Genomic DNA, 25,277 nt, shown 5'->3' on the forward strand with positions numbered 1-25,277 from the left:
CCTGCTCCATTGCGTACAACAAAAATATGCGCATGCGCACTGGCACGTGTTCATCTCGTTCAACAATTTTTATAGTTTTTATAATAAAATAAAATATTTCTGTCCTGATAAAACTTTAAGGCGTAATAATATATTGTAAGGTTCGAAAACCTTATGCTAACTTTTTTTTCTCGCACGCACCTAGCGCGCCTCCTAACGTTAGCCCACTTATTTGAGGACTACTGGCCGACAACGACGCTGTTGTCTACACGACAGGGAACGCAAGGGAAACACAAACGTACAGCATTTACCAGAGTTTCTTCACGATCGCTTACACGATCGTGAAAGCTGTTATGAGCGCTTACATTTGCGGATAGCGCAAGCCCTGCGCTGGGATGCGACGTTCTTTTGTGCCAAGGGGCTGTAAAAAGGCGCTCGTCCATCCCAAGTTCCTCCAGCACCCTGCGATTCCTTGTGGATCACGCTGACAACGTACGTTTTGTCCGGTTCTACCGCAAACATATAATACGCTTTGGAATTATGAGGGCAGTGCAGATTGCGTGGTGGTGTGTAGCTGATGGACGCTGCTTCTTTTTTACGGCAGCAAGCCTCTGGCGATGTCGACCCCGGCTCCAGCTGGCCCAGCCGCGGCGCCGGGCCAAAACAACCCACAGGGATCGTCGGGCGGGGAGCCCAATCGACAAAACAACTTGCAGCGAATCGCACAGAAGAAAGCTCAAGTCAAGAGCTGGCCGCTTAACAAGAAACTCGAGAAACTGGCCATCTATTCCTCTTGCAAAGTTAGTTTCTTTTTGCACACTTGTTTACCGCTTTTTTTTTTTGGGGGGGGGGGGGGGGGTTCAGTGTGTGTATCGAAGGTTTTGATATCGTTGCACTAGCATGAGTGTCGCTTGGTGTATCCCGTTTTTACCATGTCCGCTCAGGTTGTTCTCGGTTGGATTTAAGGCATGAGTCCCGGGCAGCGTAAAAAATCTTTGCATCGGATCCCCTCCCACCTCTTCACGCGGACCCCGCAACATCTGCATTTTTCAACGCTGTAAAAATTTCAATCTGCCTTATTTCAATCTGCCTTAGATCACACCATCGCCTCCTCACACGCAAGCAAACAACATTTCGCTATAAAACAACAGTTCGCTATAGCCGATAATTCGCTATATCAGTGCTCATTACAACGAGGTTCAACTACACTGTTTTGGTGCCAAGTGTTTGTACAAAATATAAAGGTCAATTGACAGTGGCGATACGTTTCCAAGTTTGGCTGGCTTGTGTCAAAGGGTGAGAGATCTCCGTGGAAATTTTTGCCGAAAAACAATTTTGGCCTGCCTGCTTATTGACTACAACAACAACAAAAAACTGCAACCAGTGGTGAGATGCCCAAGTCTCATTCGTGAGAGACTTGCACAACAAGTGCATTCACCAAGCATGATGATGCATGATGGCATGTTGACAGGAATTACAGATAGCTGAAATGCAGATAAACCAGAAAAACGAAAAAGCAAGATGAAGTGACCCAGGAGGGTTGGGCCAGTCTCTGAATCGGCACAGTGCTTGGTGAAGGATGGCAACCATCAAGCCTGGTGTAGAATGGATAGGGCAAACATGTCATGCATTCTATTACTTTCGTGCATAATTTGTAGCGAAGCAAATAGAGATGGGAGTTTTAAGTTATTGCATTACTTTGGCAGGAGAGTTGAGTTATAACCTCTGGCTCACCCAGTTGCGGTTTATATTTTGTGTGGATTTTGCCCAAGATTGCGTGCAGCTTTTGTGGCTCCACAAGTTGGCGGGACTTGAGCAATTACAATGCCGTGCAGCTCCCCGAGTTCTAACCTGAGCTAGGCTTAATGGCTCTTCGTAGAGTATGTGTGTCTCAGTGTGAACCGTCCGTGTAAGCTTGCGACTTTTGTTGTGTTTTTATTACAGGCTGACGACGGCTGCAAGTGCAATGGATGGAAGAACCCGAACCCTCCGCAAACACCGCAGCGCCCCGAGGGACCACAGCCACTGGCTAATCTGAATGATCCCTGCCGTAGCTGCAGTCATATTCTGGGTAAGATCTGTAGGGTTTGGTGTCTTTTATATTATAATTATAGTGATTGTGATATTAGTAATGATGATAGTGTTATTTCCTCCACTAAGTGATAGTTGTTGTCTTCTAGCTTTTGTACTCCACGTTTTGGGGGGAAGTTTCCATAGAGGGCAGCAGTTGCACCTTGTTTCCTTATTGGCCACTCTTATCGTTCTCTTGACATACTGGGATATTTTCTTTTTTTTAAAAAGGGGGGTACTAGTTCGCTTTTCGTTTAGTGAACTACGGAGAGCAAATAAATGTAGTGCTTTTTGTGTGCAGGTTTAACAAGTGTTGCACGAGGTGGTAGTTGCTTGTGGACAGTACTCGTAAAGTCCAGTGTTGCGCATAATTGAAAAGTCGCGTGCTTGGTTTTTTTTTTCTTTTTTTTTTTTCTCCTGAACACGAAGTAGCACACACTGGAGGTGAAAAGCAAAAACGCCCGTGTGTACGAGATTTCGGCGCACGTTAAAGATCCCCAGGTGGTCAAAATTAATCCGGAGCCCTCCACTACGGCGCGCCTCATCGCCTGCGTTGCGTCGGCGCGTTAAACCCCTACAATCAATCAATCAATCAAGCACACACTAGACTCAGCATTGCTGTGATATGAAATTTGATTCAAGTATTGGTAAGGGAGTGTTGTATAGTGCTGGCAAAAGCAGCTGACGCCATTTGCTGTTTGTGTAACGTCAGGGCCTCAAGGATAGTGGGGCAGTGGCTGAGGTGATGTACTGTAGAGCCCAAGGACACGGACATGATGCCGGCAATGGAGGAAAAAAGCTAAAATGCCTATGTCGAGATTTCAGCGCACGTTATAGATCCCCAGGTGGTCAAAATCTATCCGGAGCTGTCCATTACGGCTCGCTGAGCTAATTGCCTGTGCGTAGCTTTGGCGCGTCGAACCCTCAAATAAAAATAATAATAATGGGCCTCAAGGATGAGCGTGGACCACAGAGCGTCAAGTGCAGGAGACGCCACTACCTGTTAGCAATTTTTCTGTCCTTTTTGTTGCTTGTTCAGGTGCCCATGTTTCCCATCTGGAGAATGCGCCTGACGAGGAGCTGAACAGGCTGCTGGGGATTGTTGTGGATGTTGAGAACATGTTCATGTGTGTGCACAGAGAAGAGGATGCAGACACAAAGCAGGTCTACTACTATTTATTCAAGGTAGGCACTTTGGTTTTCCTTGATTGCCTGGTTTCCATACAGTTCAGGTCCTTGAGACTTACCTTTGGCTACACATTGAAAGGTTTGTTATTGTCTCTCATTGGTTGAAACCAGTCATGGGCACGTTACCAGTGAAAAATAACAGTGTTACAGTTACCAAATCCTAAAAGTAACTTTGTTACAGCTACACTACCGAGTTTCCAAAAGTACAGTTACTGTGAAAAAGTAATATTGTTGCTTTTCTGTTACTGTATGAAACAAATAAATCACAAATCAAATGATGGAGTTTATTTTGAATAAACGTTCAAAGTCGTGCGGGCAGTCAAAATTGCACGTGGTAAAGCCCTAGACGAAGGGAACTTAATGGGGGGGGCGCACTCAAGCCCAGCACCAACAGTCGTGTGCGCCTAAGTTGTTGCATCAACTTTTTTATTGATGGACCCTTGGAGTCAGGTAATTTATTTTCAAAACTCATTGTAAGTTAGGATGAGTTGTTTCTCAAAGTTGGCATCCGAGAGCGTCCCTCTTTTCAATGGTCTAATTTCCAGTGTTCTTTTTTTTTTTTTTTTTTCTTGTTTCTGCTCGCTTAAGACAAAGGGAAAGCTTTACACATCACCTCTGAGACCGACCTCTGAACTCGGTCTTCTGCAGTAAAGATAATCCATCCTCTTAGCGACCTCCTCTCCTAAACTGCGAGGGGAGCCATGTTGTGGAAAGGCCTTTAACGAGCGTTGCTATTGGGTAGTTTTCTATGAAAAAGAGAGTAACTATTGGTATTTCCAGTTACAGTTACTCTGTAAAAAAGTAACAGTGTTACAGTTACAAGTTTCTTTAACTTAAAAGCAACCAGCTGCTTTTTATTGGAGTGTTTACAGATATCTGTGTACTATGTTCTTGTGGAATGTTTACACATATCTGTGTACTATGTTCTTATGAACGAGTAAGTGTTGCTTGAGGTTGCCTGCTATCAGCTAAGATAGTTTCCAAGAAACCTCGCAGTCTGAAGAATGTCCTTCATAATATCGCTTCCGGTTTCCTGTTTACTAAATGAATACCAATTTCCTAAGTTTTCTGGAGCTTTCCTAATAAAGCGGACCTTGCTTTTTACCAACGTAACCTGTTTGTTCACGTCTTGTATAGCCAGGCTCTTGGTGTATTGCAGCTTCTACGGAAGAGCATCCTACTCATGACACGTCCCACCGTGGAAGGCCCCTTAGGAAACCCACCCTTTGAGAAACCAAGCATTGCCAAGGTGATTGCTGCATGGTGTGCTTGTTTTTGTGGCAGTGTCTATGTGTGGGCCATCAGCGTGCCTTCATCGAACTCCTTTCCGGTTGCAGGCAGTGATCAACTTTGTGGTGTACAAGTTTGGCCACCTGTCGCAAAAGGAGTGGCAGACCATGTACGACCTTGCCAAGATGTTTCTGCACTGCCTGAACCACTGGAAGCTGGAAACGCCCTCAGCCAGGAAGCAGCAGCGGCAGCACTCGTCCAACGAAGATGCAGCTGCATACAAAATCAATTACACCAGGTCAGTCGCCGCTGCACTGTATATTGTTTCACTTCTTGGCGTAGCAGTGCTGCACCTTCACTTGTTGCGAAGTGCCTAAGGCACGGCTGGAGTGAGGGCACAGTGTGGCTGCTGCTACGCGCAGTGTACACAGGTTTGCTTTATCTTGTCATCATAAGTGCACAGTTTTTGATGTCCTGTCTTCCTTAACCTTGGTGTGCTGCTGCATTTTGCCTTTGTGCCACATGCTTAATTTATAAATCTGCGATTGAGTGGAGTATTTTGGAAGTCAAGCTTGTCTTCATAGTGTAGCTCATTAGCTCATTACCAACGACAGCAAGGGTGGAAGGTTGCCAGTAGTGAGACGTGCCATAAGAGTGGACATTATTTGTGTGCTGGGCACAAGGGGGAAAAAAAAATTTCATTCTTACCTAAAGAATCAAAATCTTTACTAAATGTGCGTCCAACCTTCACCAAAAGTGTGTACAATGGATCGTCAAACCTTCAAAGGCCCGAATCGCAAATGAAGAACAAACCCATGCGATGATTTCTCACGCACTAAATAAATGCATCCAAGAACGATCTCAATGTATATTGATGCGTGGTTTATGAGATGAAGGTATACCATTGTTCTCCTCCTTTATGATCAATGCATGTATTTTATTGTCTTATGTAGAATGTTCCTTTCTCGCAATTTTCAGGAAACCATTTTGACACAAAAGAAGTCCAGCTTCGTGCACCCGCCATGTGTCCAGAGATTTTACCAGAGCTTTTTGGTCACCCAACCGATCTAAGGGGGGATGCATTCATTTTTTGACAGGATGCCATCAGTCTCACTAAGAAAGCTCTCGCTTTAAAAGAGCAACGGCAGTGAACATTGAAACTTGATTGTTGCACAGTAACTTCCGGGTGACTGAAATCGTTTTTCAGATTCAAAGAAGTGCTCAGTTGTGGCTCTACTTTGTTGGCATGCCCGCTGGTCTGCAGTTCTCAGGAGCTTGGCTAAGTGGAGCCTCTAGTTGCTTCTTCGGGAATTTGTGCTTTGACGTCATTTTGTTTGAAGCTGCAAGACAGGAAAGCTGTGATATAGTGGTGGAAAACAGACAATCATTCATGTGGAAACATGACAACATGCATGTAGAAAAGTTACAAACTAAACTAAGAAGAAAGCAAGGAGAGGGCTGGAATACAAATATGTGCTCCACTAGTTTGGAGGTTAGAGGGCCAGTTTGAGTCCGCGGAAAGCTTTAAACATGCCTGCTGATATTAAATGACAGACAGATTGATTGATTGTGATTGGTTGATTAGCTGATGCTCGTGCTGTCTGTTACGTGGTTTCTTATTGGTTAACCAGGCAATTTACGGGGCTATGAGTTACGTCCCAGTTGACTTGTTGGTACCTACAGCACATTAAAAATGGATTCGGCCGAGGTGAAATTCGGGGCAGTTGGCATTTAGTGGAGCATTTTAACGTGTAATGAAAAAACAGGCCAGAAAATGTTACACTTGCTTTAATGTCAGATGCACGTAGTTTTCTCAATGATCTCTGCTTTTTGCAGCAACTGGAAACACTAGGAGACTTTGCTTTCTTAGTAAGGCAGTTTGGAGCAGTAGTTCGGCAACCTTGGGATGAAATGATAATTCGATTGTGCTCAGTTTTGGTGCACACTTTTTACCTACCACAAAGGAGTTTTCCAAGCGTTGTGACTTTTATTACGTATTTTGAAGCATTTGGAGACCTGTAATTGCTCCAGACATTCCTGTTAAGAGCTACTTGTGTGCCTTTAGTAAATAACGCTCATGCTCTGTGCTAGTTTAAACAAACAGACAACTTAGCCGTGGCTGTGTGTAGTAATGATGCTACAGGCATGGCAGTTTGAAACAGCGTGAGCTTTGCCATTTCCAACTGTCTGTGCACGATGCATTGCCATTGTCGTGGCCCCCTTTCCAGGTGGCTCTGCTTCTGCCACGTGCCAGCGTTCTGTGACAGCCTGCCCCACTCCGAGACGACCATCATCTTTGGCCGTACACTGCTGCGCTCGGTGTTCCAGACCATGCGCCGCCAGCTGCTGGACAAGTTTCGAGCCGAGAAGGACAAGATGCCCCCCGAGAAGAGGACGCTCGTGCTCACGCACTTCCCACGGTTGGTGCACACCTGTACCAGGTTGTTGGGGAGGAGAGTCTGGAGAGCGTGGGTTTCTTTGTTATCGCAGTCAATACTACTGAGGTAGTAATCGGGGTTTGTTTGCTTGGCAGACGTGAGTGAAAACCTGTGCAGCTTAAAAAAGGATAGTGTGTGAGTTACCTTTCCCTTGTTTTCTTATTAAGGCTTCTCCGGTTCCTGTTTCAGTGGGTCTAGTTTTAGCTTAGCGACAGAATGCACGCAGGAGACCTACCCATGTATTCTGAGTCCCTCCTCCACTCGATCCTCCAGTGAAAGAGATCCTTAAAATCGATTTCCCCATGCATAAGCATTGCGGAATGCTCCCCTCAGCCGAGTGAAGGGAGCGAATGGGGTGGAGGAGGGACTTAGAATATGGCCCCTAGTTTGTGTAGAACTGAGATGAAGTGTTTGTGGGAGCAAAGCTAGATTTTTTTTCCTTTATGTGGGTGTAGTGTTTTGTTAATTATCATGTTTAAGTACACAGTCGAACCTTGTTAACTCGAATTCGAAGGAGCCCGAAAATTTGTTCGAATTAAACAAAGTTTGAGGTAACGAAAGCTATTTAAATACACATAACTTTGCTGGGACTGCAGCATCAGTTGAAATAAACCAGAAGTTCAAATTAAGCGAGTTCAAATCAACGAGGTTCCTTTGTATCAGAGAAGTGCCTATTGATGCAGCTATAGGCCTCTCTCGGTTTATCGCAGCTTTTTCGTAGGTTGCATCAAATATGCCCCATTTACAGGAAGCTCACATATCTTTGTTAAACTGAAACTGTTTAGAAGCGGCACATGCTCGGGCCTTTGCCAGTTCACAAGCAAGACTAATGCAACTTAGCATTAGTAAAGTAAGTCATTTGGGTATAGTACTTTGTGGATGAACCGAAAAAAGTAACCAGGTTTGCAAGCCTTACGTTTAATGGCAGTAGCAAAAACAAAAATTTGTTTTCGTACACTCAGGTTTCTGTCGGTGCTTGAAGAAGAAGTCTACGGGAACAACTCGCCTATATGGGACCCTGACTTCAAACAGACTCCTCTGAACAGTGCCACCAACACGTCCACCGATAGAAGTGAGTCTAAATCAGGTTAGCCTTGTTGGTAAGCAGCAGCAGTTACAATTTTATTAACTTTGCTTGAACTTGGCACGGGGCGGGTGGATTATTGCACGCTTGAATCGATGTGGAACATTTACGTACTTTTCACTTCATTACATCTATAAAGGGCTTCTAAAATTTATGGCCTTTCTCGTTGCATGTGAACTCATATAATGGGACTACTGTGTGAAACAGTATGAAACTGTGGCGGAAAATTAGCCTTTCCATTTCTCTAGCAGCTCTGGCTTCTACGGATAACGTTACAAAAACCTTTCCAGGCGTAACAAGTAATGGAACCACTCACCCAAAAACCGTGGAGAAGCTGTCAGTTGCGAGCTCCCCAAGTTCAGGCAATGAAAACCATGCCACCCTCAACCTGAGCCCTGGTACACATACAACCAGCCGCTCCTCCAAGTCCATCAGCACCGCTGACACTCAAGGTAACATTCTTGTCATCTATGCCCCGGTCGTGAGATAAGGTGTGGCGGAAGCATTTTTTTTTTAAATATTCCTCGCATCTTATTTGCAGGGGAGAAGCGACTGAATGAAGAAAATCGTTTGCCAGAGCCCAAGAGGCGCAAGGTCGAAGGTAAGAAGAAACAGTTTTGTTTGTGTGTCTCCTGTGGTAGGGACCTCACATCGAGTAAAAAGAAATTATTCTTAGGCAATCATAGGTTTTTGTCCTTTTGGTGGCAGTTTGGTGGCCAAAACACTAACGTTTTTACTCGTATTCAGTTTCTTAGGCTTGTTTGTTTTCTTTGACCAGCATTCTGCGCTAATACTTTATCTTAACAGGTTTTTATACAATTAATTTCTTTAACGCTTTGTTTCGGTATTGAATCTGAAGGTATGCAGTGTAGCTAGGTAGCCTTCCCTGTGCATCTGATAAACCACTTGCCAAGCCACTTTTCCATGTGGATGCATTTTAGGTCCAAAACACCGTGCCCGACACCATATACTATTGGGCTGCTGTGACAATGTCTGAAGGCTACGCAGCGAGCCTAATTATTGAGGCAGTAAAGTCACTTCGTGGTGGGTTGTAAATTTGAAACATTTATCGCAACATTGGAAGGACACAACAGACATGGCAACTTTTCATTTGGCCTGAAGGTCATATTTTTTATAGCTCTTTCAGCTTTTGTTAGATTGCGAACAGTGCCTTGTGTGTTTAGAAATACTATTCATAGCCGGAATTCTTCCCTCCGGCTATCTTTATGTAAACATTTTTTCACGCAATCAAAACCGTCACAAATGGTGTTCTAAGCAGCCATGTGAAAGCAAAAGCATTCAAACAGGCTTTTCCAATCCCCTTTCATCTTTCACAACCTGTGGTGTCACAAATCGTGGTGTCGAAATATGTATGCTTTCATACTTTCGGCATTTTGTGCATTATTAGACGACTGCTGCTTATGAGCACGCATGCCAACTAAAACATGGCCCTTGTATGACCCAGGAGACATTCCAGAAGATGTGCTCACCCAGCTCATCGCAACCATCACAGATCCTAAAGATATGGTCGGTCCAGAAGTAAGTTGCTTTTTCTTGCTTGCTTTTTTTTCTGTGTGTTTGTGCGCGATGACCTCAAAGAATCGAACTGTTTCTGATCTGCTGATATGTTTTCCCAGCTGAAAAGGATGGTAAGTAGCATTTACCTCTCACTTTGTGTGAAATCTCTCGACGTGAGCACTTCCAGGTGCTTTGCTGTATGTGATTTTTTGCGCGGGGCTTTTAGTAGGCAGCCTTGTCGCTACAAATCTTAAGCTTGTGGAGTTCTGTGTTACGGAGGGATTGAATTCGTACCTTGGGAAAGATAAGAAGCTTAAGTGTTACGTGGTGCAAGCAAGCGAGAGCCACTGCGCAATGGGTGGGTACACTTGTGTTCGCACTCCACTCATGTTAACTGCTAACTCAAACCAGGAATCCTGTGGCCCTTATCTTTACAAAGGTGCTCCTGATGTTATCTAAGTCAATGTACGTGTCTTAACGGCTCTTCAAGCCAATACTGCCCGGTGATAGCCTGAAAAGCTTGAAAAGAGAACTGAAATTTCTAGTAAGCTCATTGAAACCAGTTTCTTTCTGTTTAGCACTGTTCACTTAAAAAAAAAAATCTAGAACTTCTTTTTTTCTTTTGAGAAAATAAATGTCTAGCCATAAATAGTTATGGGCCATCTGCTGCAAAAACACATATCTCCAAGTGCATGCGCAGTGATGGGTAATTTTTGGCTTTAGTAAAGACCTCACTGCGGGAGTGCCCTGATGTCTTTCTGTTCTATTTTTTGCACTGGAAGCTTTATTTGACTCGTGGTAGTGTTAATCATATTGTTAATGAGAATAGGAAGACAGGGTGCCCCATCAGCGACTTTAGAGCTGGCAGCTTGGAATGGGAGAACAGCGAAAAAGTTGGCAATATGAGTGCAGCGAATGCATATTTTTTTTATATGCGATAAATGGGACCCTAAAATGAGCAAAACATTGTGTTGTAAAATCAGGGTTAATGTTAACGCATGTAATGTAAATCAGAGGCATGTGGTTTCTGCTGAAAGCTCAATGGCAGCAGTTTGTCAACATTTTCGGAGTAGCGCTTTTTAATGCAAAACCACTAAACGGCCCTTTAAGTGGAAAAGGTGGCGTCTGGCATCTAGAGTGTTTGATGATCATGTGGAATGGTGTCTGCTAGTTAATTGCAGCTCCTTGAGCGTTTTTTTATGGCTGTTTTTTTTTTTAATTAGATCAGAAGAATAGATCCGGTACAGGTTTTAAACCTTCAGTAAATGGGATATCGCTGCACACTTGACACGAGAAAAGTCTGCAAGTCTGTAAAAATGTGCATCAGTCATATTTGCACGCTCAATACAAGTCTATTAATGTTTGCTGGAAAATTGCAGCTTATCTGCTAGTCTATAACAATACTAATGGGGGACGCCATGGTGTTAAAACAATAAAACAGGGCAATTTAGCATTCAGTTCAGAACTACCGTATTTATTCGAATATAAAGCGAGATTTTTTTTTTTTAATTTGTAGTTTCAAAGTCATACCCTGCCTTAGATTCGAAGCTCAGATTTTTTTTTACTCCAAACTGCACCCTCGCCTTATAATCGTGACTGCCTTATAATCGAATAAATACGGTAGTTGTGTTTTTGTGTTCAATTCTTAAAACATAATGTAAGTGTAAATGTTGCAGATTTGGCTTTCGGCCTTTGCTGCGGTAGCAAATTAAAGACTTGAGAGACTGCTGGGCCAACGTTGAGTCTCTCGGTACAAGAAGGCTGCTGGGGCCCCTCCGTGTGGGGGTGCACGCTGCTCTGTCCGCCGTGTGCAGAACAGCGCCTTCTCGGAGCTGGCGGCGCGTGACGAGGCGGCGCGAGCGGAGGAGCGTCGAGGGGTGATCGAGTTCCACCTGGTGGCCAACTCGCTGAGCCGGCGTGTGGACCAGCAGTCCCTGGTATGGCTGGTGGGGCTGCAGAACGTCTTCTCCCACCAGCTGCCAAGGATGCCCAAGGAGTACATCACCAGGCTCGTCTTTGACCCGTAAGAGGGGAGGTGTGAGTGCGCTTCGGCAAGTACTGAGCCTGGTCCTCCCTTTCCAGGAAGCATCGCACGCTTGCCTTGGTGAAGGAAGGGCGAGTCATTGGAGGTATCTGTTTTCGGATGTTTCCGGGGCAAGGCTTCACGGAAATTGTCTTCTGTGCTGTCACCTCCAATGAGCAAGTGAAGGTGCGCAATCAGTCGGACTGGTAGCGAGAGAGAGAGTGGCCATTATTTGGTGGCAGGCTGACCGAGATTGATGAATGTTTCTCCTTCCCAGGGTTATGGGACACACTTGATGAACCACCTCAAGGATTACCATGTCAAGCAGAACATCCTCCACTTCCTAACATTTGCGGATGAATTCGCCATTGGCTACTTCAAGAAGCAGGTGTGTATGTCCCCTTCTGGAGACATCGCTGAGGTGCGGAGAAGCAGTGCTGGGAGACGGGGGCATGGGGCGGTGCAATTACATGCCGGCAAAGCAGTGACAAACGACTGAGGTTGAATTTCCAATGAAAACGAAAAATGTGTGGGTTGCAGTCGCCTTGCAATACGATCTGGGGATGGGGTGCAGTTTACAGAATTACACTCTAGTCGCTGGGTTCAAAGAAAAGAGGGCGCCAGGAAGTAGAAAAAAACAGTGGCTGGCTGCAGGAAAGTTGTCCTATCACTAGCCTGATAGTGGAGCTTGCGGGCATTAGTTACGCTGGGCAGCACATTGCAAAGTTGCCCAAAGGTGAGGCGATCAACATTAGGCTTGATCCACCCGCAAAGTGGCTTCACCGGTGTCTATGTAGCCTAGTGAGAGTTCGGGCGACGACTCTGATGCTTTCGCATACTCATGTTTGAGGTCCCAGTTGTAGAATTTGATGGGACTGAACTTCACACCACTCTCATCGGCCTGATTCTGCTTGATCAGACCACCAAAACTACCTGAGACAAGGTTTAGGAGTGACAAGAGTGGTCCACTGGATGAAAGCAAGGCTGTGCAGCGAGGAAACTGTTAGATGAATTCACCCTTGTAAGCCCCAATACCTGAGATATTGCATGTAGTTTTTGTCTTTTGGTGAATACTGTACAAGGCAGTGGAAATTCGAGTACGCTAAAGGATGTCGTCTGCACGTGTACTTTTTTTCTTTTTTCATTTCATTTTGTGTAGACGTGTAGACAGGAAAGACATGCCACTGTTGCATATCTATGTGATTGTGCATTCCCGCTTGTTCACATCCCCCAGATTCCACCCATGTTTATTGCCTTGTCTTGGAAAACCGAGTTGAACACCACTCCTACAGTTAGCCGGCTGTGTTAAATCTTGGCACCAAAAGGGACGCTACAGTACACACAGATGCCACCTTAGAAACAAAGTGAACCTTAGAAATGAAAATAACGACGTACTAAGTGCCCTGAGCCTACATGTGGCAAATACGTTGCCTTATGCCTTGATGCATTTCTGGACGTTTGTGGGGGTATAATGTAAAAGAAGAAAGAAAGAAACAAACGGGGACTGCCTGCTGTGTTGCTTAGACGATTAGTATTGCTGGTGCCTGCAGGGCTTCTCCAAGGAGATCAAGCTGCCCAAGTCGGTGTACACGGGCTACATCAAGGACTACGAGGGTGCCACCCTGATGGGCTGCGAGCTGGACGAGCGCATCTCCTACACAGCCTTCAGCCACGTCATCCGCAAGCAGAAGGAGGTGAGGGATACAGCTTTGCTTGGAGTGTTTCGCTTGCTGCTTGGTGGTGGTGCATGCCAGTTTGCCAAAATGCACTTTGGGTGCAGTTTGCTCATACTAATTTAACACCTAACCTACAATATTTTTCGGTGTATAAGGAAAAGGTGTGACTTGTACAGCCACCTTTTCAGCTGGAGGACGGTCGATAGGGGGGTGGTACACTAAAAAATCATGCACCCCTCTATCTAACAACGACGATGGTTGAATGCTAAACTTTCTCGTGATGGATTCTTCGGTTGGCCAATCCCGCACTGAGAGTGTGTGCTACTCTGTTGGTACCCACAGCATCTCTTGGGTGTGCACTCCGTAGGCCTAACGGCGCGAATCGGTACCTGCTGCTTGGCGTTCAGTGAACAATTTTTTTGAGTTACTAGAAACATCCTAAACTAGAATAACTAGAAACATCCAAAAACAGAACTGCAAACAAGCTGCATTGCTCGAACAGTACAACTGCGCGAAAATTGTTCAGGAGGTAAGCTTCAGCACTGAAGGAAGAAAGTTAAGGAAGAGAAAACAAAATGTGAAGGTGGTGGTAGACACTGAGGGGCGAAAAATGGAGAAGGCCTGGAAAAGTAGTGGAGAAAGGAGCGGGCATTTGTCTCATGTGTTTGCGGCTGCGGGAGGAACGTTGTTTTGTTTTTGTACGCTACTTTATTGTCACCTATTACATTTGCATAATCCCTAAGCAGGGTGATTTGCCATTTATAAAAGCTCAAGCTCCAACATACCTCTGAGTGAATTTGCTTGGGTAAACTCTTACCAGAACCATTTCAAGTTATCTAGCGCCTACTATGGAAAGCCTTTCAAGAGAAAACTACCAGGGAAAAGTTTGTGCAGCACGTTAAAAGTGTCTTTCAAAAAAACGATATTTCACCGGTTTATAGGTATTGTGCTGTGATTGAGTTTAAGTGAACGAGATTCTGCCACAGTTGCCCATGTTCTTGCTGCAAAAAAGAAGATAAATGGTGCATTTCTTCGTGTTTTCCCCAGTACTATTATTGCACTTGATAAAATGATAAATGAAATTTTCCAGGGAATTTCAAGTCTATCCTTGAGAGTTTAGTGTTGTGACTAGTGCAACATTAAACAGCAGTTTAGACTAGAAATTTGAGTACTCGCCTGTATAAGTGCGTTCTCTTTGCCTCCTCCTTCTCCTCTTCTTTTGTGCACGCACCCTGTAGATTGTGAAGAAGTTCATTGAGAAGCAGCAGGAGCACATGCAGAAGGTCTACCCTGGCGTACCCTGCTTCAAGGAGGGGGTGCGGGAAATCCCTCTCGAGAGCATCCCGGGCCTCCGTACGTCGGTCCCTCTTTTCTTTATCACTTATGAGTTTGGAAAGGATTCTTTTATCTTAACCTGTTGCGAGTTCCAAGTTACCCATTCACTATGTTGATGCGAAAACCAGGGAGATTTCACGGTTGCAGTGAATATTCATAACTTGAAATGCTTTGCCAATAGCATTTGTTGTTCAGCGAAAATTTACAAATGAGGATGGATTAAAAGTAGACTCTGGCATTTGACACTCATAGTTCTCAAGCATAACGACAGCACGTATGCTTGGGGTTGATTTTTGGAATGACTAGGCAGCTGTGCAGAAGGCCTAACCCACATAAATCTTTCACAAATCACTAAACAAGTGTGCCATCTTCTCTTTCAAATCGAGCATCAGAGTGTGACCACATAGGTGTAAATTTCTGTTCTTAAATTAAGCTACCTTTTGGTTTCATGGTTGTGAGCTCTGAATACATTGAAGGAAAAATACTTTAATTTGAAAATGTCCAGTTCAATGTCAGCCTTTTATTATTCATATTGGGTTTGCAGTAAAAAATTTGGTAGTTCGGTCACATCTAGTTGCAACTTACTTGTGTTGCAGCCGTGTTATATCTAAAAAGCAAGCTTTAGCGCTTTCACTGACAAGATTGTAAAGTGATGCAGCTGGCACGTTACACTGCCTCACTTTGTGCTGGGCCAGCTTGTGTTTTTCTGAAGCTCATCTGCATGTAGTGCATTCAACAGACTGTGTTACAGAGAGGGCAATAGTGCTTTGGAGAGCTGGCAGGAAGGCAAACATGGAATGGGTGGAATGTATTGCCCCGAAATTTCATGTTTTCTTCCTGTACAAGTTTGCTTTCGCTAACTCTGTCAAATTGTTGTGTCGGCAGCATTGGAATAAACAGCTTTACAGTGCCAGCTGTCAATAGATTATTATAACAAGGGGTTCTTTATTAGATCCGGAGAGTTCTGTTCCACATGAACACAGGGCTCTCTCTCTCTCTCTCTCTCTCTCTCTCTCTCTCTCTCTCTCTCTCTCTCTCTCTCTCTCTCTCTCTCTCTCTCTCTCTCTCTCTCTCTCTCTCTCTCTCTCTCTCTCTCTCTCTCTCTCTCTATCTCTCTCTCTCTCTCTCTCTCTGATGATGATGATGATGATGATGATGAGGATGCATCAACGTAATGTTCGGCCCATCACCAGCTGTTGCACTACTAGACCTTATCACTTTTGGGTTAATCGTCGTTTTTTTTTTTTTTTTTTTCTTTTTTTTTTTTTTTTTTTATGATGAGAGGTCTGACTTATATTGATGCTCTTACTGGAAATTGTGTGTGGGATGTGCAGAACCTTGGTTGACTGCAAGCTGCTTCTGACATGACCTGTTACTCATTGTACACATTTTTCTTTACTTTCCTTTTTCCAGGAGAAGCAGGTTGGAAGCCAGACAAGAGATAGTAAGTTGGAGGGGAGAATTTTTTGTATATCACTAAAAACCCATATATAATTGTATCAGGCCTATAAGCACAAAGTATGCCGTGCTGGCTGTTCTGTTTACGCAGTAAATGACGAAAGTTTTCGGGCTTTCATTCCCACTCTGTCCATGGCGAAGCTTTTCTAAAAAAGCTAGCCACGTTTTTTTTTTTTTTTTTTTCATGATTGTGTGCTACATATAATGCAGAGTTGATATTCACCATAGCTTATTGGTAATGTGATAACAGTATAGTAGCAGTTGGCAGAGCAGATGTATCTTTTGTGTACTATTTGTATGCCCCTTGCATTTTGACGTACCCAATGGCTGAAGCGACGTGCTGAAGGCGAAGTCGATAATTGAAGCAAGATATCTGGAAGCTCTTATTCTGCAATAAAAAATAATGCTTATGGAAAAGAAAGCCAGAATTTTTCAGTCAGCCGTTTTGTATTACCAATACTGCTAGATTGGCCTTTTGAGTAAACTTGTAATCTGTTGTTGCATTTAGAAACTTGAAATGTGAACATTCTTCTGTGCTGAGATCTTTTCTTGTTTTGTTTTATTTATCCCATTTTGTCTTCTCGGCTCTCATCTGTTAGTTTGACAGCTTATTCAAAGGGACCTGAAAGATGAAATACAAGTTTGATTCATTCAAAAGACTCCTACACCGCAATAACAATAAAGCCAAGTGTAACACAAGCTTGAAACAGGCAAGCTAGACAGTAAGGAAAACAAATGAAAAAATGGTAGTACACCGGCCACTTTCTCACACAGCCCTTATAGGATGGCCGCCAGCAAAAACCACTGCTAAGAAACATGATTGTGTAGCTGTGGTGGTGCCTGTGGTTCTGTTTGGTAGTAACACTTGAATGCTAGGAGGGAGTTGAGACACTGATCACTCTGTACTTGGTATCTCCCCAGTGATATCACTGCTGACATTGCGTTGCGGGAAATTGGAAAGTTAGTGAACGTGCTGTTTTCATGCATGTGTGTGTGTGTGGCAAAACAATATCTTTCGGGGCCAGAATTGAGTAAATTATTGGAGGCTAGTTATCTCAAGCAAAACAAGGTGGAAGTTGTTTGCACATGTAAGCATGTGCTTGTTAACATTTATGGATGTCTTGTTCTCGTTTTTTCTAGTGTGAAGCAAGAGCAAATGGATCCTGACCAGGCATATCAAGCAATGAAGTCTGTGTTGATACAAGTTAAGGTGAGTGTTTTTGTGGGGGGGGGGGGGGAGACAGCATGTGTGTGTCTACAAGGGATGGTGGGGGAGGGAATTACTTTGAGAGTGCACTTGAAATTTCAGAGCTAAAACTAAGCTTCAAACCATGTGGGGAACACTGATTTCATGATGTCGCTTTGGGGTGTAGTATTTCTTATTTCCCTTTCCGTTCCTCTTCCCACACTCTTTCAGAATCACAGTAGTGCATGGCCCTTTTTAAAGCCAGTGGAAAAATCCGAGGCACCTGACTACTATGATCACATCAAGTATCCGATGGGTAAGTCGGCCATATTGTGAACATCAATGAGAAACTACACACTTCACGCCTTCCGCTGTCGAAAAAGAAAATCGTTCTGTTTTGTATGTGCTTCTTTTAACAAGAGTGAACATATGAAAAATTTTGAGAAATAATTTATCTACACAAAACAAAACGTTATTACTGTGCCCCTGGTCGTCTGCGATGTGTCCCTCCCCCTTGCAGACTTGAAGACGATGGCAGAGAGGCTGAAGAACCACTATTACGTGCACAAGCGGCTGTTTATCGCGGACATGCAGAGGATCTTCAGCAACTGCCGTGCCTACAACAGCCCCGACACGGAGTACTACAAGTGTGCCAACACTCTGGACCGCTTCTTCCAGAACAAGATGAAGGAGGCCGGTCTCTGGGACAAGTGATAGCACGGCATAGCATGTTCGCTCCCTCTGCCCCTCCTCCCCCCACTCCCCCGACTCACTCGGAGGGATTCACCATGTGCGTCACACAACACCCACGGCAGTCTCTCCTCCTCAGCGTTGCCGGGTGCAGTTTCATTGTGCAGATAGTGTGCCCTGGAGGTCAGTGACCTTTTTTTTTTTTTTTTTTCTATTCCGTGCACCTGTTCGGGAAATGTGTCAGATTTTCAAGTTTAGATGACTGCTTACTCCACTGTGTTTCCCAAAATGCAAACCGAATGTGTTCTACTAGATGTTCTATTCTGAGAAGGTTGTGTTCTACTGCGAGGAGGTAGGAGATAGCTGGGCCTGTGTGCATTTACACAAGCACTTTTTAGTTTTGGCCAAGTGTACTACTGCTGTGGAAACCCTGTGAATACACCACTATGGTGCGGACACTGCTGAGTGCAGCGTGAAGACCACCTCCAGGGCACATTGCATTTTTTCTGTGAAGTGAGAGTGTTTCCAAGGTTAAATTGGCTGTGAATTGCTGCAGATTTGTGCACTAAATTTTTTTGTTGCGTGCATGGTGATATAATGTGCCTGTTGGCTGTTAAAAAAGAAGCACCTCTTGACATGTATTGTCTGCTTGTCGTTGTACAAAAAACACTCATTTTTGATGTTCTCATAAGTAGAGCCTTCTCAAATCTTGTCACCCTCTAAAGTGTGTGTGTGTGTGTATGCATGTGAAACTTCTTACTCATTATTTTTTTTCTTTGGTAGTGTGATTGTGTTGAGCATTCTTGGGTGATTGTAACACAGAAGAAGCATTGTGAATATTTGTTGTCATTTTTTTCATTGCACCTGATTCATCCTTGCATTTTTCAGTGATTGTGTACCCCGAGTTACGATTCCTTTTTTTTTTTAATGTCGAGAATTGCGAGCAACCTTATTTCGAGAGGAATAAATGGCGTTCAGCAGATGCAGTCTTGTGTGAAGTACTTGCACTATGTGGCAGGCAGTGAGGGGGGCACAGAGGTTGGTGCTCTCATTGCTGAATGAATGAATGAATGAATGACATTTATTAAGATTGGGGAGGCCACATGGCCGTAGTTGGGGAAGGGGAAGAAGGGAGGAGAGGGGGAGGGGATCACTCAATCGTTAGAGATGACTTGTTGGAGATAGATGATTAGTGATTTCTTTGAAGGGGGGGGAGTGTAGACCCCATCTCACACTACTCTTGCCAGGCCACTCTTAATGGAAAACACACCTAGAGCATGCAGAAAATTTGGGTCCTCGTACGGGGGATCATCAGGGGACGAGTTGGGAGAAGAGCACTAAGCAAAGAATCGCGAGAAGATGCAAAACCTGCACAGTGCCAAGTGAGGTGCTTGAGGTCTGAAAGAACATTCTGCTGGCAATGGGGACAGTACGGAGAGGCTGAAGAGTCCAAGTGAAACCATTTCTGCAGTGTGGAGGGTATAAGGGCAGCATTGGCGATTGTCTTGTTAACAAAGACTTCTGCCGAACGGGGTAGAGTGGGGGCACCATGCAGGTAGCCCTGCAGAGTCTTCTCAGCAAGCCGCTTCCTGCGAGGATGTTTAGCATGATCCAGTTGGAGGTGCGGATGTAGACCTGGATCAGGTGCAAGATCGGGAGCAATCAAGGGAGGTGTAGACTGAAGGCTCTCCCGCGCTGCATTATGAGCAGCGTGATTGCCGATCCCCTGGGTCACATGCCCCGGAATCCAGGCTACGCGGACTTGCGTTCCATTTTGGGCCAGTAGGTTTACAATGGCCTGGATGTGATGAAGGGTAGGGTGATCAGAGTAAGCCCTGTTGAATTCTCTGATGGCGGCGTAGGAATCAGTGAGGAGGCGAACCCTGGGTGGTGGTGGTGCACGAGCCATGTAGGTCATGTGATCCAGGGCTCCTAGGAGACCATGGAGCTCGGCTTGGAGAGGTGATGGGGCAATGGTATCCATAGTAGCGCCGCTAACATCAGGGCGTTCTTTGCAGTGCCACGCCAAACCGATAGAGTTGTCTTGTAGGCTGGCGTCTGTAAATATGTCCACCTCGTTTGGTAGCCTCTGTGCCATGCATCGGCAGAGAGCGCGCAGACTTGGAACAACGCTAGCTCGAGGGATAGCCGACCGTTGCCCAAGGGGGAGGGGGAGGAGATGGAATGGGTCCGATTGGGTGCGTTTCTCCTGCCTGTTCTTACGATTCTCAAGACTTGAAGCAGATAGTAGATCAAATGTCTTAAAAACACGAATGGGATGAAAGGGCAACCTATTGCATCCCTTTTTAGTTGTTGTTGACTTAGGCTACTGTTTACAACACATGGGAGTGGCTGGGTGCATTTGAACAAATGCTGCTGTGGCCAATGTTTGCTGTGCTGAGAGAACTGAATTTCTAGGGACCTAAAAAAATGTCATTTGAAAAGTTGAGCCATGAGCACTGAAACTCTAGCATGTGCAACTATGGGTGCAGAAATTGTTTTTCTTGTTTTATTTGTTGTTTATTTGCTGTGCAGAAGTAATTTGCCAAATTCAGCATTTATTCATGCCATGCCTAGCCCCTACACTAGTGCCTTTTTACTTTTTTTTTTTCCCAAAAACCATAGCTCTGCTGCTGCTGCTGTCTTGTATCCCATACAGCATGGGTACATGAGGTGTTGTAAAGTCTTTTTTGCTATAGCTTTAATGAATTTGGCAGTGGAAGATTTTTTGGAAGATTTCAAGAAGTTGGAAAAAATTTGAAAAAGATTATGCATACTCTACCACATTCTTGCAGCTCTAAAATAAAACTACTTGTCTTTCATTTGCCGCCTACAAAAAATTAAACCTTTTTCTGAAAGTAACATGCTTGCTATACGAGGTGGCATGAGTGACACATTTATACCCTTTAAAAGTAATGCGTGGGATGATTTGAATGAAAGGAAGTATTTAAATTGAAAAGGTAGTGATCTAGCAGAACTGGTGTAAAATAATTACCCTGTGGCTACTCCTAGCCGAGGTGGTCACCTTTGTCTTCAAGAGTTTTTACAACTACCCTGTGGAACTAAGTAAAATAGCAGGCGAGAGGCCGGAATCAACAAAACAAGATGGTGCTAAACTCGGGGACCTACTTATTTGCTTACTATTATCATTTAATTTTTTTTGCTCGTTTATCAACTCATATATGCATGCCCCATTCGGAGTTTTACCATCACGGTTTCCTGGTTTTCCAAACTGGGTGTCTTAATTGTCTTAATGCATATTGCGCTTGTCCAAATTGTTCGTCAAATGTGAGTGAGGGGCGTGGCCCGATCTGCCGACGGCCTGCACATACAGGCCCCAGAACAGGAAAGATGTGGTCCGTCGCTGGTAATTGGTGCAGTTTGAACCGTATGGCATCTGTGAACTGGGCACATCGTGGTGTTTCTGTACTTTTTTTCAACTCCAACTCTTTTTTTTTCCATACCTCCCGGTTCATCTGAGTGACTCAACCCAATACAATCGTTCACGCGTCTCTTTGTGAACCACTAAAAAAATACAGGGGGGTTAAGCATGTGAAGGTGGAAGCCTTCTTGGGCCTTCTGCTGATATTAGCTGACGAGAATTTCTATCGAACTTTGTGGCCGCGTCAGCACCACTTGACCTGCCCCCTGGAAAGCGCCCTCCAAATTTAAGCTCCCCCCGGCCACTCACCATCGCTAGAAGCCTCTTGTTTGCCACTGTCAATGCCTTCTCTGCCTTCAACCATCAAGGCGGCTGAAATTGCACGTGCGGCAGTGTCCTCCGGCGCTGTTTCCTTTTTCCGGCACGCGGTACGATTTTCTGTACCTAACGCATTCCATAAAATATGGAGATCTAAGGCTTTCGCCTCAATATGGTCTTGCAGGCTGGAAATGTTCATAACTGAACCACCAAACTGGAACAAGACAACCCGGCCCCGCCGTGTCACATAGCCTTCGTGGTATGTGCGTATGTGCGGATTAAATTTATGAAGCAAGCTCACATACGTTATAAAGGCATCCTGCAAAAAAGAGTGGTGTCATAGACTGCAAATAATTAGTTTTTAGGTACATTTTAATTCGTGAGAAATTTTAATAGTTTATACCTTTGCCAAGAATAAATCGAACCTATAGGCCATACATACCGTATTTACCCGATTCTAACGCGCACTTTTTTTCCGATAAAATAGGCCGAAAAATCGCATGCGCGTTAATCGGATAGAAAAACGAAACTGCCGAAACAGCGTAAATTTCGTCCCACCCATCGCCATTGCCATCTGAAGATGGCGCCAAAGCTTTTAGCAACGATTTTTCGGACGCAGCAAGCCTAGGCGCCTAGGCTTTTCTATCGGCGTTCACGCAAATCGGCAAATCGTTTCACTTGCGCGCTTCATAACAGCAATGGCAGCAGCGGCTACCACGCGTTCAAAACGAGCGGTCGGCTGAAGCGTGCACCTCTGGAGAAGCTCTCGGGATGGGCGTGCGAGGCGTGGGCCACGATCCCATCGACCATGGTTGAACGTTCGTTCAGAAGTGTGGCATCGCGAACGCGCTTGAAGGCACCGAGGCCGAGATATTGTGGTCAGCGAAGAGCGACGAGGAGTGAAATGAGTGAGATTACTTCGGGAAGTAAATCGCCCGTTTCTCTCGCATTCGTTTGTCTGGGTCACAAAGTCCCGTCCGTGTTATAATCGGAGGTGCAAGTTTTTTCGGTTTTTTTGCCAGGAAAATCGGGTGCGCGTTAGAATCGGGTAAATACGGTATGTGGATGCAATATGCGACAGCGGCTGTCGCTCGCGCAAACTTGTTTGCAGATTTGATAACTTTCCCGCTGGTTTTACGAGCTGTTCTTTTTATTATTATTTTATGCTATAGGCTCCGGACAGCGAAGTTTGCCGCGCGAGCGCAGCGCCAGCCGCGACAGACCCGCGCAACTCGGAGTCGGTCCCGCCACGCCGACCGCCTTCAGCGCCGGTGAACGCAACTTTGAAAAAACGTTTGTTATAACGTTATTTGCGCCTGTATGTACTACACAGTGCAACAAAGTCATGCAAAATGTTATATAGTCGGGGGAAGCCTCCAAATAAAACGGGGCACTGATAAAATGCTGTCCCCTCGCTGCCGAGCCGTAGGCCAGCACAACTGGGAAGCATGTGTTCAAGGCTTTGCATTCTCCCGCGGGTTCTTCTTGTCTGTTTTTTTTTTTTTTTCGCAGATACCGAGCATGGTTGCTGAATTAAGCGAACGGATTACATGCTGCTGTGGTGTACGATCAGCTTGTTAGTAGGCTGGTTAGCAGGCGGTCAATACACATAAGTGCGCTCTGACTTTGATAACAAAGAGGGCCCCCAAGCACAGTTATAGCATTGTAGTTCTATCACACAGCGGTTCTACTCTGCTTCCTCTAATATTCCACGTGCTTATACCGCCGAATTAAATACATATAACTACATATGGGGCGCGGACACTTATAGGCGTTAATGTTTCCAAATGTTTCGCGAGCTTTTGGATAGCATACAATGACCGCCTATTCTTGCAAAAGAAACAATAAAATTGTTGTCTAAGCCACTGAAAAGCAAAGAAAAATAGAGCTAAGACGCGCCGCAATAAAAGTTGGAACAATGTGCACACAGGAAAAAAAATTTTGCATTCGGGGAGGAGCAGGAGGAGGACAAACTTTATCCCGTCCGTTGTGATTGCGGTCACTCTGGACCAGTGAAAGGTGTACTCAGGGAACTAAATTTTTCTTCCGTGACTTGTTGTAAAGGTGTTGGTGGTAATAAAAGCGCTACTATTCCTTCCTGCGGAGGTCTCCTGCCGAACCCGTTGGCGTGGAGAGAAAAAATACCCGAATATGAATATTCCGTAATTTATTCTGCTACGCCTATTAGGTGTTCTGCTTAACCCTTCCCCATCCCACCCCTGCCCAAAGGAATTTCTTGTGATAGCCTTCTCGTGAAGAGTTTCTTTTTTGGGGGCGGGTTTACATGTATGCAACTAACGCACTGCGCTACAACTGGAAGCCCAAAAGTTTCTCGGCGAAGCGGGCTTCGCCGAGAATTAACGTCCGCACTTTCGCTATACCCCAAAAAACGTGAATTTCATACTGTTACATTGGATCATCACATTCGGATCAAAGACCTATATGTAACTCCCATGTGGTCCAGTTAGTAGTTCTGCAGTCGCATGCAAATGCACTCACATGGATGGAATGCCCCGCACGGGAACATCGCGCAACGTCTGATATATTTGCAGACAAAGCCTCTTCTTTTGTGAATTGAACAATATAAATTACGTTTTCTGTTGAAGCGAAACATGCTGATCTTAAGGAAGGTTTTGCCCCGCAGGCAGGCTGTACAAGCGTTTCTCTTCTGGGCATCACTCCTATGCGGCCTTTATATGTCTTCCTATGCGCGAGTTTAACCGAATAAATCCTTCTCCATTCCCATGCACTATGTGGCAGGATTACTTTACAATCACTTACTTCGTTTTAAGCCCAAAAGGGACGTCCAATATGTTTAATGCGCGCTGCAAAAAGAAGAGCGCCCCCGAGCCAGCAGCGTACCGGCTTGCGAGGACCGACCCAGTGTTGCGCATATCTGCCGAAGATGGCGCTGGGTGTCGCGGGCTCCGTGTCGCCCTCTGGGCGCTGTCCGGAGCCTATAAGGAAGGGAAGGAGTAAGAATTGTCTTCAGGAGGTGGAGTCCACAGTTCAGGAACCCATTGGCCTTGCCAGCCGCTCCAGCCCACTCCACCAGACGAAGCTGGTCGGACAGGTAACTACCGAGCTGTTACTGCTCACTGAGTCAAACTATATCCAGCCGGCGCGTTTTAACACAAATTTTAAAAACTATCCGGCGCAAGTGAGCCTGTTCGTGACAAAAGTAACTCCACGCTCATGCGATAAACACAACCATGAGTACACGGCAAGAGTTTTGGAAGATAAAATTTTAATGTGGAGCAATTCTCTTTCCTTAGAATGTAGCACTAGAGTAGAGTGTACTGTAGCACTGCCATACGTGCGAGCAGACAATTTTTTTTTTTTTATTTAACGCGGCTTTTCGCCGCAAGGGGCGCCTCTTTGTTTGCGTTCGTATCGTGTTGCATTGCGGCGGGCGAGGTCCGCGCCTGGGGGGGCCGGTGCCCAAATTTAGAACAGCAAGCCTGGCTGCGCTGCAGGCTCCGGCGGAAGCGTGATGAATAAAAGCAAAGTTTAGCGTCCTTCGTGAAGCTGTCAGATTCCACACGAGCCGGGCCCGTTTGTTTCGTTTTTGTTTTTAAATTTCGCGCCTGGACTACGCGTCGGCCTCAATTCCGTGCACTGCGCGCTGGGCTCGGGTTTGTGGACCAGGGTGAATAAGCGAGTCCACGTACAGAGATCCATTTGGCTTTAGCAGGATCGCCG

The 25,277-nt window shown here is 45.1% G+C and overlaps 1 protein-coding gene across 1 annotated transcript; it reads left to right on the plus strand.

Moving 5' to 3' along the window:
• Positions 1-203: 203 nt before the first annotated feature.
• Gcn5 (Gcn5 acetyltransferase) lies at positions 204-18,861 on the plus strand. Its single transcript, XM_077699407.1, has 20 exons — positions 204-471; positions 584-779; positions 1,924-2,050; positions 3,089-3,234; positions 4,397-4,486; positions 4,575-4,765; positions 6,696-6,887; positions 7,868-7,977; positions 8,280-8,441; positions 8,531-8,590; positions 9,455-9,528; positions 11,322-11,530; positions 11,590-11,716; positions 11,808-11,918; positions 13,081-13,224; positions 14,445-14,559; positions 15,955-15,985; positions 17,140-17,209; positions 17,417-17,501; positions 17,706-18,861. The coding sequence occupies exons 2-20, from the start codon at positions 597-599 to the stop codon at positions 17,897-17,899; spliced, it is 2,421 nt and encodes an 806-aa protein (XP_077555533.1). The 5' UTR covers positions 204-471; positions 584-596; the 3' UTR covers positions 17,900-18,861.
• The last annotated feature ends 6,416 nt before the right edge of the window (positions 18,862-25,277 follow it).

The sequence above is a fragment of the Haemaphysalis longicornis genome, unplaced genomic scaffold (assembly GCF_048455015.1).
Source record: "Haemaphysalis longicornis isolate Haplotype H1 unplaced genomic scaffold, Haemaphysalis longicornis Haplotype H1 scaffold_2, whole genome shotgun sequence".
In the NCBI taxonomy this organism is placed as follows: Eukaryota; Metazoa; Arthropoda; class Arachnida; order Ixodida; family Ixodidae; genus Haemaphysalis; species Haemaphysalis longicornis.

What these genes read in the sequence shown, in the direction of transcription:
- Gcn5 (XM_077699407.1), top strand. Translation starts at nt 597, where the DNA reads ATGTCGACCCCGGCTCCAGCTGGCCCAGCCGCGGCGCCGGGCCAAAAC. An exon ending in CAGCACCGCTGACACTCAAG is followed by an intron (nt 8,442 to 8,530) that starts GTAACATTCTTG and finishes TCTTATTTGCAG; the next exon opens with GGGAGAAGCGACTGAATGAA. An exon ending in TGGAAGCCAGACAAGAGATA is followed by an intron (nt 15,986 to 17,139) that starts GTAAGTTGGAGG and finishes CGTTTTTTCTAG; the next exon opens with TGTGAAGCAAGAGCAAATGG.